Source organism: Cydia strobilella, chromosome 25 (assembly GCF_947568885.1).
Source record: "Cydia strobilella chromosome 25, ilCydStro3.1, whole genome shotgun sequence".
Lineage (NCBI taxonomy): Eukaryota > Metazoa > Arthropoda > Insecta > Lepidoptera > Tortricidae > Cydia > Cydia strobilella.
The window spans coordinates 4,527,478-4,547,634 of record NC_086065.1 but is presented as its reverse complement, the minus strand read 5'-3'; the positions used below and the strand labels follow the sequence as shown (position 1 = coordinate 4,547,634).

General features: G+C 37.6%; 2 protein-coding genes across 2 annotated transcripts in view; one reads left to right on the top strand and one right to left on the bottom strand.

Moving 5' to 3' along the window:
- LOC134752913 (WD repeat-containing protein 7) overlaps positions 1–20,157 on the top strand; it is a 162,002-nt gene that overhangs the window by 54,161 nt on the left and 87,684 nt on the right. The window lies entirely within an intron of this gene.
- On the bottom strand, positions 569–9,985 carry LOC134752882 (cuticle protein 1-like). The gene is made up of 3 exons (XM_063688657.1): positions 9,834–9,985; positions 1,842–2,102; positions 569–1,407 (listed from the first exon to the last, which is right to left on the bottom strand). The coding sequence occupies exons 1-3, from the start codon at positions 9,843–9,845 to the stop codon at positions 1,195–1,197; spliced, it is 486 nt and encodes a 161-aa protein (XP_063544727.1). The 5' UTR covers positions 9,846–9,985; the 3' UTR covers positions 569–1,194.

Below are 20,157 nucleotides of genomic sequence, written 5' to 3'. Positions count from 1 at the left end.
TATTCAATTGAGCCATTTTATTTGCGGTTTCCAAGTTTTACACATTTTGCATTGCTATTTTTTTTGCAGGCGCTCTCATTTTTCACCTTATCGATTTCATTTAAAAAAAAAGAACGCTACGGTACAATTATCTTTATTACGCCAGTGTTTTGTACCTTTCACGTTTAATCTGTTAGAGAAGCCTGGAAGAGATTGCTCTTCAGCGATAAGACCGCCTGTTGTCTGCCTCCATCATTAATAAATTGTTTTTCTTTAAGCTGTATCTTTTACAGAGGTGTGCCAATAAACAGTATTCTGTCTCTTTCTTCTTTTTATAATGGTGAAGTTTTTTATTTATTTGTTTTATTGCACAAAACTTAAAAATTATGTACAAATGGCGGACTTAATGCCTAATGGCATTCTCCACCGGTCAACCATCGGGCCAAACAGAGACATGTAAAAATGTTTTTAGTTTTGTTTCATTTTTTATCGTGTTAAGTAAGCAAATTGCTATTTTTTTCTATTAGCTAAGACTTTCTTACTATTCTAAAGGGTAAGGGATAAGGAAAGGACAAATAAAATGTCAGAATCGTCTTAAAAATGTGTATTTATTTACACTTTGGCAGTGATGGCATTAGGGTATCTACAAAGAGAGTTACTAAATGAGACCGTTTGTTTTTCCGTTGAGCAATCATTGTTTCCTATCAGATCCAGTTCGTACGTATAACTAACCAGAGAAACGTTTTGAATCTTATATACATTGATATAAAGTCCACTATAGACTGAACATAGTCCGATTTAAGTAAAGATGGGACTAGTACTCAAATTGCGAATACGGTGCAGTTTACAGTGATTTTAACTTTATAAAATTGTTATTAGAGTTCAGTTTTGAGCTCTGCTATAAACATACCATAACTTGATCAAAAATAGCTATAAAAGCGATACACAAAGCGATATATACGCGCTTTTGACAGCCGCGTATTCATGACTGTATCGCTACTGCATCGAGATTTATCGAGCGTGTCAAAGGTCTAAATATAATTAGGCATTAAAACACTTGTGTGGTCCTTTTATAAAACTCACTTCGCTCGTTTCATAAATCCACACTCGTATTTTAATGCCTTTATTAACTTCTAGTTGACAAATCCTTTAGAATGTTTAAACAAAACATCATAAGGCTATTCTCTGGTTAGCACCGTCAGTTGTTTTGCGGTTTTACCACGCGCGCAGAGCGGCGCCATGGATGCCCAGACCGGCGCCAGGGTAGCCCGGACCGGCGCCATGGTAGCCCAGACCGCCGTGGAGGAGGGGGGCGCCCCAGGCGCTTACGGCGCCGTAGGGCGCGACGTGGGCGCCCCACTGACCGGCGCGGGCGGCGGCGACGCCGTTCAGGGCGGCAGCTTGCGATTGGGCGGCGGCTACGACGTTCTGAAATTAATTGAGATGTGTTTAAGAGGTTTGATTATGCTAGTTGTTTTTTGGGATCCGAGCGGTTTTGAATCATGGAACCATTTTGTTGATTTTGGTTGTTTGTTTGATCAAATCAGGAAATTTTATATTTTGTTTGGTCAACTTTGTGGTGTTTTCGGGTTTTTATCGAGTGGTATTTCAAAGGTGCAAACATTTAGTAGTTTGACGGAATCGGAACTTCAAAAAATTATGACATGCTTTCAATTCATGGATGCACTCTGTAACATAGTGCATCTTATATCTATAAAGGATCGCGACTCGTGTCATCTAAAAGTTAATTGGCAACTTATGTGCTAAATCCAGCATCTTCGAAGCCAACTTACAACTTTTTCCGACATATTTTAGCAATTTTTCACCACGTCAGGCATAATAAAATAAATAAACATGTTTACCTGGGAATGGGCGACGCCATTCCAGTAAGCGTTCTCATTGATGTCCCTAGCGGCCTCCGCGTTCTGTCGAACGGCCTCAGTGTTCCACTGCACGGCGGCTTCGTTCGCCCTGAGATTCCCCTCCAGCGCCGCGCGCGCATGGTCTTGCGCGGCCACGTTGGCGTCAATGGCGGCCGCTTGCGCGTCGCCGGCGTTGATGCCGTACGCGAAAGGCAGGATGGCCGAGGCCGAGGCGTAGCCGAGGACGGCGGCGAAAGCGATCTGGAAGAAAACGTGGTGGTTAAGGCTTAAAAGGTTTATTCAGGGAATTAGAAGGGAAATAAAGATATGGCGCGTCGCACGAAACTTGCGACGGATAATCCTTATCTTCCCGCCCTCCTCTCCTATGTTATACCCGCCATGGCTATCCATGGATTGTGCTTAAAATTTAGTCAGGTCAAAAAGGCAGCTAGCTGCGAAATAAAGTTTGAAAATGAACAGATTATGCATAGTAAATTGAGCTAAGCAAATTGTAAGCAAAGTAAGATCAAAATAAATATCAATTTAAATAACTAACGAATTAGTTTCTCATTACAATAAACAATTACTCAATCTCATCTAAATTCAAACCACTAATCTAATTACCAGCTAAAACGGAAACACGTTCATAAAAATTTAAGCATTCGAATCACATCCGTTCGCAATATCCTTCTATGTATTAATTATTAGGCTACAATTGCACTATGTACTTCCTTAACTCAGTAGACCGTTTAATTTATTTGATTGTGCGACTGCGTTTTGCGTATTTTTCTACTTTTATACGGTGAAAGATTACAATGTTCTATCGAATAATAATAATGATTTTTTTGAGTCACATCTAGTGGACTTGGAGACGATTGGTTTTTAGGATTCTATACCAAAAAGGTAAAAAGGGAACCTTATTTTGCGACTTTGTCCGTCTGTCTGTCTGTAACATCGCTAAAAATCCTGGGGAAGTACGCTTTCGAATTGAAGTTGTTTTTTTTTTAAATTTCTAAGTCTAGTTTTTAGGTCAAGTGGGGTCATTATGAAAGAGCTTGAGTTGCACATCCTAAAACATTTTTTTTTTGTTTACAGTAAAAAAAAATATATGAAGGAAAATTCCTCCCCTTGCCTTCAAAGTTTTTTTCTAATGTTAATCCATAAAAAACACGTACTCTTACTACCGTTACATTACTTAGCATTTGTTAAACTTAAACAAATTTCGATCAAACTGCTTAACACCAAACAACACAAAAAGCAATACATAAATTACAACCAAATTTATGTTAATTGAAGTCCAATACGTACAAAAAATAACCCAATTTCAGCGAAGAATCCAGCAATGTTACTACAACAGTTAATAGGCGAATTGCATTATGGCAAAACTGCTTTGCATTGCGCTTTGATTATTGGTTGCAGTAATGATACGATTGTTTAAAACGCTACTCCCAAAGGAATATACCTATATAAGTCACAGTTGAATTATCTTTATTATCAGTACCTTTTTTTTTTTAACGTTGGGGAAATGCGTTTACGCATGCCACCTGGTCCGGGGGAACCAGGAGGGATGACGGACTAACCAGAGGACTACCGTCTAAAACCACCAACGAGTGCCGAATCCGCCTTAGATGGGGTGCCGCAGGGTCGCTATCAGCATTCGACCGCATGCAGCAGTTATTATCAGTACCTATACATCAGGCCAATTCGAACGGATGAACACATTGTGAAAAAAACATTTATTTACATAATCAGGGCTACGGCGTTTAATTTCGCCGCAAGGGGCGCAAGTGTAGATGGAGGTCTTTCAAAATGTCAAATGCATAGAAGTTTTGGGGGTTTCAAGCCTTTTTATCGGGAATTTTTACTCGTTATTCATAATCGTGGTAAATCTTTGTCCATCTTTGAGTAATTATGGTAAACAATAGATATAGCTCAATAAATGTTAGTGGTTTAAAAAAAGTGCAACCTAAAATATATGCAAAATTAAACAGGTTGTAAAAATGGCACATTTAGACGTTAAAATACCTTTGTGTATATTAGAACGTATTGATTTTATAAAAATAAGCATAGAAGAATTTTGAGATCTGTTTTTCTGGACCTACATCTACAGTGGCGCCAACTGGTGAGCACAAAAACGGTAGCCCTCATTATTATGCAGAGGTTGACGACCGGTCTGGCCTAGTGGGTAGTGACCCTGCCTGTGAAGCCGATGGTCCTGGGTTCGAATCCCGGTAAGGGCATTTATTTGTGTGATGAGCACAGATATTTGTTCCTGAGTCATGGTTGTTTTCTATGTATATATCGTTGCCTGAGTACCCACAACACAAGCCTTCTTGAGCTTACCGTGGGACTTAGTCAATTTTTGTAAAAATGTCCTATAATATTTATTGATTTACTGTGCGAGGAAGCCGCCAGCTCTTCGGTCACCAGTTAGTTTATTGTTGTTTAGCTATCGTGTCTTTCGCTAGTACTTGTCCGTACATGTATGGCATATTCTTTGACATTAGCACTATTGCAATTCTCTACTATTAATTAATGTTTTTACACCTGTTGCCCCCTCATAATCACGTACACTCGCCATCAGATATATCGCAGCGGCCAAGGCGCTCACAAATATCTGAACACGTCTCTATTGTCAAGGCGTTAGAGTGCGTGTTCAGATATTTTTGAGCACCTCGGCCTCTCCGATATATCTGAAGGCGACTGTAGTACCTACTCAAGTTTAAATCATTCTAATTCTAACCAATTTTACAGAAATTGCGCTGTTCATGTTCATAAAAAAATGAATATTCTTTGCTTGAAGTCTAAATTACTGGAATACATTTTGTTTTATAGGCGATTATTACGCCAGAGTACCCTTTTTTTTCCTCGGTGTGGGAATGCTGTTACGCATCGACCTGACCTACGGTGGGCCTATTATGGGGGGTATGTGGGACTCTCACCTCCCGGCTCTTTCCATTGAGAAAAGAGGGGGGAAGAGCCTACCCACTAAACCCACTTTGGGGGGGCGTCCTAGGATCGCGAACATTCTACCACGACAACGCTAGAGTACCCTGCGCATTTATTCTTCTTAGAGGGACCCCACATTAGCGTCTCCCGAGGGTCGGGGTCAAGTCAACTTTATGACTGCTGCTCGACGCAACGTTGGCGCAACTGCGCAGCGACACCATTTTGCCATAGCGCTGACTAAGCCGACGCCTAAAAGACGCTAGTGTTAGGTGGCCCTTAAGTCTCTCTGGTGCTGTTGTATTGTTACATATGTCCTTCTTTAAGGCGGTTCCCTGAGCCAGAAGGCGAAAAATCTCCTTATATAATCATGTTTTTCTAAGAGGCGTTAATATTCGTAGAAGTGAAAAAAAAATATGTAGTTCTTGACTATATTATCTTTAATTGCATACACGAATTATGACACTTCGCTCGATACAATTAATTCCCAAAGTAACCTCTAACTCGGGACTTTTAATCCAACTTTACTCGGTTATTTATTATGTAATACTATAAACAAAAAAAGAAGAAAAAACAATTTTAACTTAAATAGTAATTTCATAGCTTTCGAATTTCGATATTGTAAGGTAACGTTTTTAAAATAAATAAAAATCGACATTCGATCAAAATTGACACTTGGCGCGCATGATCTTTCCCGTTCTTTCTTGCGAAATGTGACAGTGACAGCGGCAAACCGATGGAACGGCTTTAACAGCAAGGCAGTAATGGCAACCGATTTATTTTAAACACGTATTGTTTCCCAGAAAAGGAATGTGACGACATCGCACAGCTTTTTAACTTGTGGCAATGGCCTAAATTTGTTTGCTCTGGTCTAGATAAAGATTACGGGGATATAATATTGTCTTCGGTTACCGCGATAGTTACTCATGAAATAAAACTCTTTACAGCGTTCGTGGTCACCCGTTGACCACGAACGCTGTAAAGAGTTCGAAACGTCGGGATGTATTATAAATTCAATATACGCGATATAATCCGTTTTCATAGTTTTATTTCATTACGGGGATAGTTAGTAAAATAAACATCTGAAAAACTTTAAGCTATATATAAATGTCGCTAGCATTTCTACCATCTCAATAATTGATATCAATTCAACGGTAAACTTTAAGAATTTATTAAGTATTAGTTTCTAACGCTCCGCGGTTATGGATCTGCCGTCGTGAAGTTTCCATAATTGCGAAATTTGCACATTGGAAATTTTCGAAAAAAAAAATTGTTTTTTTATGGGGATCGAATAATTCCTTTTCTGGAATGAAAATTTCATAATATGCGCGGTGATTAGCGTCTATAGATTTTCAAATCCAGTACCCGTAGTGTACATTTTATTCTATAGCGTGATGTGACATATGCGTTTGCGTTAAGTGTCATTTTATATGTAATTTTGACTTTTCAAAACGTCCCGCTTGGCGCGGTGTTTAAACACCCATACAAAATAGACATAATGAAACGAATGAAATTTACACTAGGGTTTCTGTAGATACTAGAACCGACCGTAGAATTGATAATGTTCGTCTTTTTAACTTAAAAAAATCGGGCGTGGTACCTACAATACTTTGGTATCACCGGATAGAACTATTCAAATCGATATGCCACTTTTTTAACAATTTTGTAATCAGCTTTATTTAAAATATCGAATTTTAAACCAGCCGGTATTTTTGAATTATACATTTTTATTTCTTAATGTATAAATAGGTAGTCGTGAACGCGGAATATTCTAGAACGATCAATTGAACCTGCAGTATTCATAACTGCGTAACGCAGTTTTGTGTTGATAACGTTCTTTTGACAGGAGCGATTTTTAACATACCTCATCGTTATGTCATTGCGGGATCTGTATGTAACTGTTTAGTACTTATATAGATTGGAGGGAGATTGTATATTGATACTATAAAACAAAGTCGCTTTCCGCTGTCTGTATGTCTAGATCTTTAAAACTACGCAACGGATTTTGATGCGGTTTTTTTTAAATAGTATTTTTTTTTTAAATAATATATTTGAATGCAGCTTACCCACATTCAAAAATAAAATCCGCAAAATTTTGTGTCCATAGGCTGCGTTCATAATTGTAATTTCCGTAAACGCTTTTTGATTAATTAATTAATTGAAAATATTTAGTATAATTTAGTTTTAGTTTTAGACTTAGGTAGATTAATTACTAGCGCACGCAACTCTGTAAACTGGATCTTGCTACTGTTTATTTTACTTTTCTGTCCATAATCTTGTGTAGAAATGGCATCTCACCTCCCTAGCAATAAATTGTAACTAAATCTTCTAATCCTTCTGTGCACACATGCTTAGAGTTATAGTCTAGATCTGAACTGTATGCTAACATTGTATTAATTTCTGAAATTGTCTGTAACTTGTTTTGTGAGCCAAGTAAATAAAATAAAATAAAAAATAGTGATTCAAGAGGACGGTTTATATGTATAATTTGTAAAGGTTTTGTGTAAATTAGTTGAACTACCCGTGCGAAGCCGGGGCGGGTCGCTAGTTATCTTATAAATGAGAATTATTGTCCACCGAATCTAACTTCACGTTGTTCTAGACTATTACCTAGGTACTGGTTCTATTTCTTAGTCTAGGGCGTGGTCGATTTCGCAACAGACAGTCGGAATTGTCGTGTAAATTCGTTGTCATGTTGCAATGCGTAAGTTGTACCAATGAGGATATAATAAGATAGAGCGGTACTGTCATAGTAAATTTTGTAACCACTTTAAATTCACTGCCATCTATCGACATACTTTAAAACTAAAAATGAAGATTTATAAAAATACGTTAAAATGTATTTAAATATGGATAAATGTTTTTTTTATTTGCATTAATTATTTTTATATGATTCAAATTCAAATTCAAAATGTTTTATTTGCAAATATAGGTAGTACATACAGTGATGGTAATCTTACAATAAGTGGTGTCTCTATATTTGACCCAGGTTCTTTCACTGGTATGCGTTAAAATTATAAATAACAAACGAAACAGTCAACGCCCTCTATACGAGACTAGGCCAAAACTAGTGGCGCCATCTGATCGGTAATCAAATTTTCGTGATTTTCGAGGCACGTTTTTTCCTTAGACTGTATCCATCTATTACGGAGTTATATCTATCTTTGGTTGTACGATTTATATTAAGGCATTTGTCTTTACAAAGATACGTAATTTTTAATGGGTTCGTAATTAAATTCCCGTTTTAAATAACACTTCTAGATTCTTCTCAATTAATGTAACTACGAGTACCTAATAGAATAAGTTGGAGCTTTATGGAACTAGATACAATAGGGAGTAATACTGCAATGTTCTGCCACCAGAGGCCGCACTAGCACAAACCGTAAACCATAGAGTAACTTATGTACTGTGCCTCAAACAGTTTTTTGGCAAGTTTTCACAGATTGTTTGTTACGAATAAATATGACATTGATGCAACAAAGCGGTTTGCTTACAGTTTGTTATAGTGGCGCCCCCTACGCAGAGTTTTGCGTTATATTCCCTATTAAAAAATATGCAGTAAAAAACTAACTGAAATTTCCTCATTTTGTTAACGCAAAGTCTGTTAAAAAGTTAGCTTGGTCTGACTCTACCAGATGGCGAAGACATAGCACGTTGCCATCAGATATATCGAAGCGGCTAAGGTGCTCACAAATATCAGGACACGCCTTTATTGTCAAGCCGTTAGAGTGCGTGTTTAGATATTTTTGAGCACATTCGCAGCTCCAATATATCTGATGGCGACTGCACATTTAACGGTTAATACGGTTCTGTGATTGGTATTTGACTACAAGAATACGTTTGTGAAGTGTAAAAAACTACTTTTTTTATAAGTTTGATAATGTTAATATATCCCTCGGTCAATGTGGTTTGAAATATTTATATTTTTTAGATATTGAGAAAATAAATGCTCTATTTGTCACCAGTTGGTAAATACAAAAAGATATCGTAATACCAAAAAGACATATCTCCACTAGGTACTTGTACGAAACCATTTAAATTCTTTAATTATGTATCACGCCTAAATGTTTATATATTTTTCCTTTTTCTATTGTGATTTTTTCATTGGGATTGACATCTGTATATACAATTTATGTATCTCGCTTTTCGATCCATTTTATATGCGAACATCGTCGCGGGCATGCACGACCTTCACATACAATTGTCATTACGCGACCATAACAATCTTTATTACCGCCTATTAAGGTCCAGATTTAATTAATCCGAATGCATTTAATATATGGCAGCTGTCAATTTAAACGGCCAGTGATGTGTTCTTTATTTGAATGTTTATTGGAGTTGAAATAACGATGTAATTGTTTGATTGTAACGGTTGTAAATAAATAACTAGTTACGTTTAAATAGTTATTTGAATTATTTAGTTATTTTTTTACAGTTAAATACAGTTACTTGTAATGCAACCTGGTAAATTAATTATTTATAAAGTAACAATGAAATAAGATAAATTATAAAACTCAAGTTCATATTATTTTAAAAGTAGTTTAATAGACCGGTTCTATGAAATTTAAAATAGGAATGTGACAAATGTAACGAACTTGATTGACAGATTGACATATGTATAAATAAAGTACTTAGCATAATGCAAGTCGTAAACAACACTACATCAGTTCCGAAATGTTATTACAGTTCATATGACAATGCAGTAAAACAGTTTTTATGACACTATTGAATATTATGCAAAATAATTATATGTAACCTTGCCAAATCAATTAAATGTAGGTAGGTATGTAGTTTTTATCACATCCCAAAACAACAATAACAGCTTTCGATGTAGCAAGGTTTCCGCATTTGACGTAAAATGATAACGGAGTACTGGCCACTTTGAACACTTGAAAAAAAAAACACTTGTCAAATTTACGCGGGAAAATTGGAACGCGTTCGAAAACGAGCATTTAAAACTTTAAGGGTGCGTTCAGGTTTTTCGTTTAACTTTAATTTTCGTAACCCGTTATCACTTTTATTTGTTTTTTTAAGAAGAAAAATTACCAGAAATCTCATCTTGCACTTCTTGTCAGACTGCTAGATAGCTACTGAATGCTGTCCAGCGGTGCGTTGGGTCTTTTATACGAGCGTTGCTGTACTGCTGTATTGAAAGTGGCGAGTAATCATTGCTACGATAAAGTATCTTTTTGTGGGCATAGGAAGGGCTAGAGCTGATTGTAGGTATCAGTTTCCGTGTTCTGTATATGACTAATTAGGAATTATATGCGTGATTGATATTAATAATGTTTTTTCCCACAGAAATGAATTACATTTATGAAATCAGCTAATACAAAATGGTTTATGATTGCAATAAAAATTGCAAGCTGATATAGCTTAGATACCTAATAAGGTAATCTTGTAAGTAAAGAATCAGAGCGTCAATAGTAAAGTAGTAATTAAAATTGAAAACAAATAAAAACCAATATCAGATTTAGGACAAACATAAATTACATAAATTGTAAGACTAATACGCTACCTATTAATAAACGTCATACATACAAATTTTTGTGAAAAGGGTTAAGCCTCATTTGTCCAACAAAAACAGTGTTTTTAGCCTTAAGTTTTATTCAGTCCTATCCCAAATAATTATCAAAATTTATGTGTTGTTGTTATGACTACATCGTCATTATTTATACTTATTGGCACTACCAGTGATTAATTCTCGATAAAAAAAATTATTCGTAATTATTAATTGTATTTTATTAATCGTAAATCAAAAAAGATCCTCACCCGTTTGTCCTAGTCCTGTGGGCCACCTCAAACACACACACACACACACTCGAAACTGTCGAATTGGAATAGTGTAACTTTGGCGCGGAAAAAAATTATACCATACGCGATATATACACAATTTCCATTTTGAATTAAACCATTTTCACACTAATTAATAATTGCGAAAACAACAGATCCTTCTTCTTCCTCGCGTTATCCCGGTATTTTGCCACGGCTCCTGGGAGCCTGGGATCCGCTTGACAACTAATCCTAAGAATTGACGTAGGCACTAGTTTTTACGAAAGCGACTGCCATCTGACCTTCCAACCCAGAGGGGGAACTAGGCCTTGTTAGGATCAGTCCGATTTCCTCACGATGTTTTCCTTCACCGAAAAGCGACTGGTAAATATCAAATGATATTTCGTACATAAATTCCGAAAAACTTAGTGGTACGAGCCGGGGCTTGAACCCGCGACCTCCGGATTGAAAGTCGCACGCTCTTACCGCTAGGCCACCAGCGCTTCTTGCGCGAAAACAACGGATAACGTAAATAAACCTGAAAATAGGAGCACATGAAAATAGTTATTTTTCCTTGCCGCCTCTAAACATCCTCAACTCTGCGCTTAGGTATGTACAAATGTGCTGATCCGATGGGTGGAGCAGGAAGCTCTTGTATCCAAATAAAAAACTGTCTCACCGCGCGCCCTGACATTTAGAGCACCACTCAAAATTACCATCGACAGTGGCGCTACAGCTCATATGTCAAGCCAAAATAGTACCGCGAAATTTAGTTCGAATTTTCACCACCGGCAAAGTTAAGTTGGTTTTTAGGTTGCACTTGTTTTTTCGCGCTGGTTGATATCCAGCCAGGATGTCTTTTTGCAATCTTCGACGATTGCAATTTCCATAAAAACCGCGAGAAAAAAGTAAGATCAATGTGGGGAAGACCGTCTATCAGGTTAGACAGTCTATAGTGTGAATTACCTCAAATGATTTTTACACCTAAAACCCTAATCTGTTAAACAAAAGCCATTGTTTCTTTTATTTATTTTATTTTAAATTTTATTGCACAGTAAAAAATATACCTAAAACCCTAATCTGTTAAACAAAAGCCATCGTTTCTTTTATTTATTTATTTATTTATTTTATTTTAAATTTTATTGCACAGTAAAAAATATACCTAAAACCCTAATCTGTTAAACAAACGCCATTGTTTCTTTTATTTATTTATTCATTTTATTTTAAACTTTATTGCACAGTAAAAAATATACCTAAAACCCTAATCTGTTAAACAAAAGCCATTGTTTCTTTTATTTATTTATTTATTTTAAACTTTATTGCACAGTAAAAAATATACCTAAAACCCTAATCTGTTAAACAAAAGCCATTGTTTCTTTTATTTATTTATTTTATTTTAAACTTTATTGCACAGTTAAGATAGATAGATAAATTTGGACTCGTACAGTCAAGGGCATAAATATATATACATTCCCAAAGTTTCAAAAACATGTGTACACACTTACACCTTAGACAATAAAGTCGTGTTCACATATTTTTGAGCCATTTGTCTGGATCGATATTTTTGCCTTCGACTGTACACATACTCCACTTACAAAAGGTAGATAGAGCCCTCTTCCTTTCTGTGTCTGAGCAAAGTACGTATTTGTATACATTCCAACCCTTCTCTGCTTAGCACTGTGAGGCAATCAGTCTAACATTCAAAAAGTTCCCGTGATATTTCTTGTTAGGGTTCCGTACCCAAAGGGTAAAAACGGGACCCTATTACTAAGACTCCGCTGTCTGTCTGTCCGTCTGTCCGTCTGTCACCAGGCTGTATCTCACGAACCGTGATATAAGCTAGACAGTTGACATTTTCATAGATGATGTATTTCTATTGCCGCTATAACAACAAATACTAAAAACAGAATAAAATAAATATTTAAGTGGGGCTCCCATACAAGAAACGTGATTTTTTTGCCGTTTTGCGCGAGCCGGACTCGCACTTGGCCTGTTTTTTAACTTCATATTTTCGAAAACATCAAAATTCGTCCGATGAGTCCGATGACTGTCCCGTTCCATGAGGTGTGGAAATAAAAATGCCCAAGGACCGTTACAGTCGGACTGCCCGCCGACTGCACGACAACTGCAACGTCGGATTCGGATTGCAGTCCCCACACAAGTTGCAGTCGGATTGCAGTCCGTCTGTTCCGGCCCTAACTGTCCATTCCATACTAATATTATAAATGCGAAAGTCTGTCTGTCTGTCTGTGTTACCTTTTAACGCTTAAACCGCTGAACCGATTCAGTTGAAATTTGACATATAGTTTGAGTCCCGGAGAAGAACATAGGAGAGTTTTTATCCCGGAAATCGTCCCTTAAGAGAGTGAAAATTATCTCACTTCCACCCCGAAAGTGAGATAATATAATGCTCAAATTGAATCATTGCCTTTACATTTTATCAAGGCGTTAGAAGTAAGAATTGTCTCAAATAAGGATATAAGGAAGTTGGTATAGGGAATCAATAAAAGAACAAAATTTTGACTGTAATTTCTATGTACCTATACAGGATATGTGTTTATGTGTTCACCAACAAAGACTTGTACGCGGAACAGGGTGCGACCATTAACCATTACACACTGCGAATTATAAATAGGTTCCTCTTAAATGAAGCACATTATGTAAATTTTGATAAAAGCTTAAATAATACTGCCATAAGAGTATACAATTTATTGACTGACGAAATTAAAAGTATAGTAGATTTTAAAACTTTTGACAAAGCAGTTAAAGAATATTTCTTGAGCCGTCCTTATTATTCCATAAATGAATACTATGATAAGTTTTTTGACCAATGTACCTGACATCTCTTTTATTACTAATCTAACGCATTTTGTTCTTTTGTAATAATTTGATATTTGATTTGACATTATTATTGTTTTTTATTTTACATAGTTTTTATTATTTGTGATCCTTGTATTAATGTTTTATTCTTTAAACTTACCTGTCTAATTTTAAGATGTGTGTGTGTGTATTATTATTTCTAATATGTATTGTTGTGATATCTGTTTTTTTTTAAATTATATTTGCATGCATTTTTATGTGTTTGACGCAAATAAATAAATGAAATGAAAATGAAATGAAATGAAATAAAAAGCAGATTGGACAAAAAAAAGAAGCTACCCTAAATACTAATTCTACGCAGAAGAAGTCGCGGGCAAAAGCATTGCATAAATTAATGAATATATTGAGAGCAATTCGTTTCGCCCTTGCAAGTCGCAATAGCGGCGGGGTATGTCGTCAGATGTCTAATTACGTATTATCAGATCAGACAAACATAAATACGTATGATTATGCTTTGTTGGGTTATCGGTGATCCTGACCTAACCTTATCTCATCATCTTCCTCGCGTTATCCCGGCTTTTTGCCACGGCTCATGGGAGCCTGGGGTCCGTCTGGCAACTAATCCCAAGAATTGGCGTAGGCACTAGTTTTTACGAAAGCGACTGCCATCTGGCCTTCCAACCCAAAGGGTAAACTAGGCCTTATTGGGATTAGTCCGGTTTCCTCACGATGTTTTCCTTCACCGAAAAGCGAATTGTAAATATCAAATGATATTTCGTACAATAGTCTGTTTTTAGGGTTCCGTACCCAAAGGGTAAAAACGGGAAACTATTACTAAGACTCCGCTGTCCGTCTGTCTGTCTGTCACCAGGCTGTATCTCATGAACCGTGATAGCTAGACAGTTGAAATTTTCACAGATGATGTATTTCTGTTGCCGCTATAACAAATACTAAAAAGTACGGAACCCTCGGTGCGCGAGTCCGACTCGCACTTGGCCGGTTTTTTTTTAAACTACGAAATAATTAACTAGGAAATAGTATGGAAAGCTCATTTATTTCTTGCATAGAAAATGTATGGCGTAGTACTTTATAGTAAAAAAAAAAAAAACAACCGAATTGATAGCCTCCTCCTTTTGAAATCTTGAAGTCGGTTAAAAACTACGAGTATAGGTATACCAATAGTTTTCTCAGGAGCAATCTGTGGTAATCATGATATCGTATACGGGTCATTTTAAACTGTAAAAAAACCATAACTCAGGAGCAAATATTTGTGACAAACATCCAAATAAATGCCCTTACTAGGATTCGAACCCGGAACTAGTAGGCTACCGACTGCTTACGAAGCTGCAACATACATCCGTACATTAACTACTGTCTGTCCAGCTGTTTTCCTCTACACTACCCTTGCCACGTATTACTGACTATAATATATTATGTTAGTGACTCATGGTACGGGTACTGGTCGCATTTCTCTACTGATTGTCGTGAAGTTTGGGGAGCAGCCGGGCTAGCACATGATTGGCGCGAGAGTATCTCGCCGCGACATAGACTACCCGTCCCCCTTTAATTCATACAGTTAGTAAAAGACGGGTAGTCTATCTCGCGGCGAGATACTGTCGCGCCAATCATGTGCTCGGCCTACAGGTTCGATAATTAGGTACCTATATGTTTTTTTGTAGATTTAGTTGGAGTTTTTTGGTTTGTGAGCTCCATAGCTCACAGAGACACTAGTATATCATTTCCAAAACAGAAAGAAGTCATCATCATCATCTCAGCCGAAAGACGTCCACTGCTGGACAAAGGCCTCCCGCAAGGATCTTTAGAACGAATGGTCATTTGCTGCCCTCAACCAACGGTTTCCCGCGACTAACCAGATCGTCGGTCCATCTAGTCTGGGGCCTTCCCACGCTGCGTCTACGTGGTCGCTAATCGAGAAACTTTCTGCCCCACCGGCCATCGGTTCTGCGAGCAATGTGGCCCGCCCACTGCCACTTAAGTCTGGCAATTCTCTGAAATATGTCGATAACTTTAGTTCTCCTGCGGATCTAATAGAGAGAATAAATAATAGATATAGTTAGCCAGTTTCGTCCTTGTAACAGCGGCAGGGTATGGCGTCAGCTGGTCGGCCTTCCCGCGTTCCGACAGATTCCGCCTCCGAACTAGAATTGCAAAGGTTGTTTACCCTAGTGACTCGGTATCTAGGTAATAACTTAAGACAACAGCACGACTAGCGCGCTTTCGCTTCACATGTCAAGTCGCGCGACGCATTTCAAGATATGCTAGTTCCAGAAATGTGATATGACAAGATTTGTTTACCATTCCGTTATCTTTTTTCATAGACTTTGTATGTAATAGTGTAATAGAATGGGAGAAATGAAAAATGTATGGATATATTGGGGCACTTTCTTCTCTATGTTAGGATCGAAAGAGTGTGATTCTGACAATAATTTCCTAATCTGAAAAAAAAAAAGTGAAATGTATAGTAAAAACTGTACTGAACTGTAACTGTACTAACAATGGCATTCTGTTAAACAAAAGCCATTATTTATTTTGTGCGAGCGCGTGTCCTTTTTGCCTGAGGCTCACACACAATAGCCACGCGCTCAGGCACAATGGCCACGCGCTCCCTTAAAAGAAATAATGGCTTTTGTTTAACAGAATGCCATTGTTAGTACAGGTAAGTGAACGAGCTCAGTAGAGAAAATTTTACCTATACCTACATATTTAAAAAAAATTACCTACACGTACTGTTTTTCAATTCACTACAGAGGTAAAGGAACTCTTCATGGGATACTTGGCTATAATAACGACGGACTTCCTTTTAACATAAAAAATGCGCCAAATAAGTTCACGTTCAAAAAATCCTTACGTGCTTTCTATGCTAGCGGAAAGAAAGTTTCTTAGTGTATTTTTATTAGTTTCATAATGGGTCTCGTCGTTATTTATATATATATTATATATAGTATATATGTATATTATATTTGTATATATGTGATTATATGTTATTTTTATTTTATTTTTGCTGTTGTATTTGTAGCACCGCCCACAATTTCTCTGCTTAGCCTTAAGGTTGACTGGTAGAGAATGCCTTATGGCATTAAGTCCGCCTTTTGTACTGTAAGGTTTTCTTTTGTGCAATAAAGATTAAATAAATAAATAAATAATAACGTTTATTCGTAAAAAAATCTCCTATTCAATATGGGCCTAAACTATAGTCCGTAATAGGTATGGTCGGCCAAAAATGTAATCCGTCTTATATAATCGAATTGACTGATACCTCATTTGCCAAAATCAACGTAGGTGTTTGACGCTAGACGGTAATAGTACCGTGACGGTACACACATTTATACATATTTTTAGATCATCCCATTAAGATCATCCCATTAAAATCACCCACACACAAGACATTTGGCACATTTATAGCAGGTAATACCTATAAGCTATAAGAAGTTTTACTTCGCTCAAAAGTTACGTTTTTTTTAGGGTTCCGTAAGGTTAAAAACGGGACCCTATTACTCCTCTCCTCTGTGAGTCCTCTGTCCATCTGTCCGTCTGCCTGTCACACTGCTGGGCACAGCCCTTTTCTTGTAGGTCATTTTTGGTTGAGGAAATGTCACTTTTGACACTGACAGATGAGTATTATATCAGGAACAGAACCTCATTTTTACGAGTCGGGGTTTGAACCTTGACCCCAGTTTTTAAGCTGCAAGCTGCGCTTTAACTTATATACGCATTTAACCTTCCTTCTATACACAAGCTGGCTAAAACATTGAGCAACTTGAATGAAAAGAAATGTCATGAAGAAAGATGGTGTCAAAAAAGGCTGTGTTCCTTATAGCTTTGACACACATGTCATCACCTATTTCATTTGTTTTTTAACTGGTTCATGTCACAATGCATAAATCACAGTGGTTGTTCACAAAGTTTACTGGAGGCCAGTACAAGTCTGGCATCTGATAATGTTGTTGAGAATCCACCTTAGGCACCGGCAGTTTTTTTCGTGCAAGATTTTGTCTTTTATTAGAAAAAAATACTTGCTTGCTATATACACGGTGGCTAAAAAATAAGTGCATTCCCGTTGCCAGGGAGGTTTTTGGATAATAATGATTAACTTTTACTATGGGACCAACCCCGAAATCGCGAAAAAAAAAGAGGATGAACACCCTTTTCATCCTGTTACACTCTGCTGGGGTGTAGGGTTCGAATCATATTCTTCCACTGACTCCGGTCCTGGGTAGCCACCCAGCACTCGTTGCTTAAGAGTTTAAAAATCTAGGGATCATGTTATACTGGGGATATCTCCCAGTCGATTGTAAAAGCTGCAAATACACTATTGTGACAATATTCACCTCACGCTGACTCGAATGCGGTAACCGTACATGATAAGAATTGGTCCGTAGGTTTAGTGTATTCCATGCGATTTTCAATGTTAACTGAGTGGTGTAAGGTCCTGGTTTTACATTTTTATTCACGTGGTTGCATTACACTATGCTGCCCTAATATTACAAGGTTCTATGTTACATTTTCAAGATAGTTAAAATTCGACTTAATGTCACTGTGATAAAGTTCAAATTTCAGTTCAATAAAAGTGAAACACAGAACCCTGTAATATTGGGCCTGCGACTAGTATCGGCGCGGATCTACTGAACCCCTAGAGTAAATTTCATTCGATAGCGTGACGTGCGCTCGCGTTTGCATTATGTCTAGTTTTGTATGGGATTTTGAACAGCGCGCCAAGCGGGACGTTTTGGGAACTCAAAATCCCATACATAACGACACTTAACGCGAACGCGTAAGTCGCGTCACGCTATCGAATGAAATGTACGTACTGTTCACGAATATATCGTAACCTTAAGTTTATTTAGCTAATTATTTACTTGCGGTGAAATTATTCTGTTAGAAAAAGTTATAGTAGATAATTGATCTACATTTTATTGCCTTCAGAACAGAAGCACAGAATAAGTAATAGTATTATCATACAGAACGGCCACGCACCGACCCGCCCCGAATCGAATTACCTCGCCCCGCGACAGCAGATTGACGGACGTTTGCCGGCAATTTTTAGTACAATCAGTACAGTTTTTAAGCAACTTACTCACATTAATGACGCATGACCGGCATGACGCGTGTTCAGACGTGCCGTTCACACATAATAGAGTGACGTGCTAATAATTCGAACTTCGGAGTAAGAAAAAAATGGAAATATGCCGTTTATAATGAGTCGATGCAAAGTTACCATAGACGGACTATTGGGGCAAAATAGCGAATATTAATTTTACTTCACTGAGTGGGGTTGAGTGAGAGATGGGAGGGCTTAGCGGCGGAGAGGAAAATCTGGCGGAAGATTCTGGGGCCTATCGGAGATGAAGATAGAACTTGGAGGCGCAGGAAGAATAGGGAGCTAGACAAGCTGGTTGTGGTGCCCAATATAACTGGCGAGATCAAAGCCACACGACTCCGCTGGCTTGGTCACCTGAAGAGGATGGGAGAGGATCGTGCTGTGAGAAGGGCGTATGTGTGGCACCCAGGTGGAAAGCGTCCGTCTGGGCGTCCCAGATAACGGTGGAGTGACGAAGCCCTAAAAGACCTGTCCGCCCTCGGAATACCCAAGTAGCGTGAAGTGGTGCAGAGTGGCGCTCTCTTGTGTCGGAGGCCAAGATCCTTTTTGGGTCACTGAGCCAGTGCAGTAAGTGACTGGTCATGATTCTGGGTCAACTACTGTAACATTTTCATTAACCATTAACCCCATAAGAGCTATAATCACATCTAATTAGTAATTACTTCCAAAGGGCGACCGAAGGCAACGCCTTTTACTAAATACTTGAATAATAAAATCATAATTAATACTTCAAATTAAGGAAATGTATTAATGAGTTTCCTTTTTGAGTATATATCTCATATTCTCGACATATCGCTTGTTCTAAAACCTTGTGAAATGCTAAGTTGTTCTAGTTAGTTTTAGTGCGAGAGGTTGTTGATATATTTGATAGGTTATTTGATATTCGTTCCAAATAAGAGCATTACACCAGTTGTGCCTAAGTCGATTTGTGTTTAGATGACTGCTTCCCATCAGGCGGCTCGTCTACTCGTTTGCTTCCTATTACATATAAAAAAAAGTCCAGACCTAAAATCGTCACTCTAGCAACTTTAGAAAAGTCAAACGTGTTTGGAAGTGGTTTTCTGATAAAATGCTCTATAGTTAATAAATAAAAAATAAACATCTCAAGTGAATGTGTGTGTGCAAGTCAGACGCGCGGAGTTTTTTTTAATCATTAGTTTAATACATATTATTAGAATAATCTGTTATTAAATAATAATAAATAAATAAATAAATATTATAGGACATTCTTACACAGATTGACTAAGTCCCACGGTAAGCCCAAGGAGGCTTGTGTTATGGGTACTCAGACAACGATATATATAATATATAAATACTTAAATACATAGAAAACATCCATGACTCAGGAACAAATATCTGTGCTCATCACACAAATAAATGCCCTTACCGGGATTCGAACCCAGGACCATCGGCTTCACAGGCAGGGTCACTACCCACTAGGCCAGACCGGTCGTTATTGATCACAGTCTTTCTTAATGGAGAGCGACAGGGTCTAAGAATTCTGGTTACTGAACCATATTCCATCTTGCTCTGAATAATAACGAGAACGATAATGAAGCGATCGGGTCTCGGCCTACAGTCCAGCCCAGCTATTCTAGCAGTCTAGGCCGCTATTATTGTTACTGGTATATAAGTGCCCGGTTCGGTTTCCTACAGTTA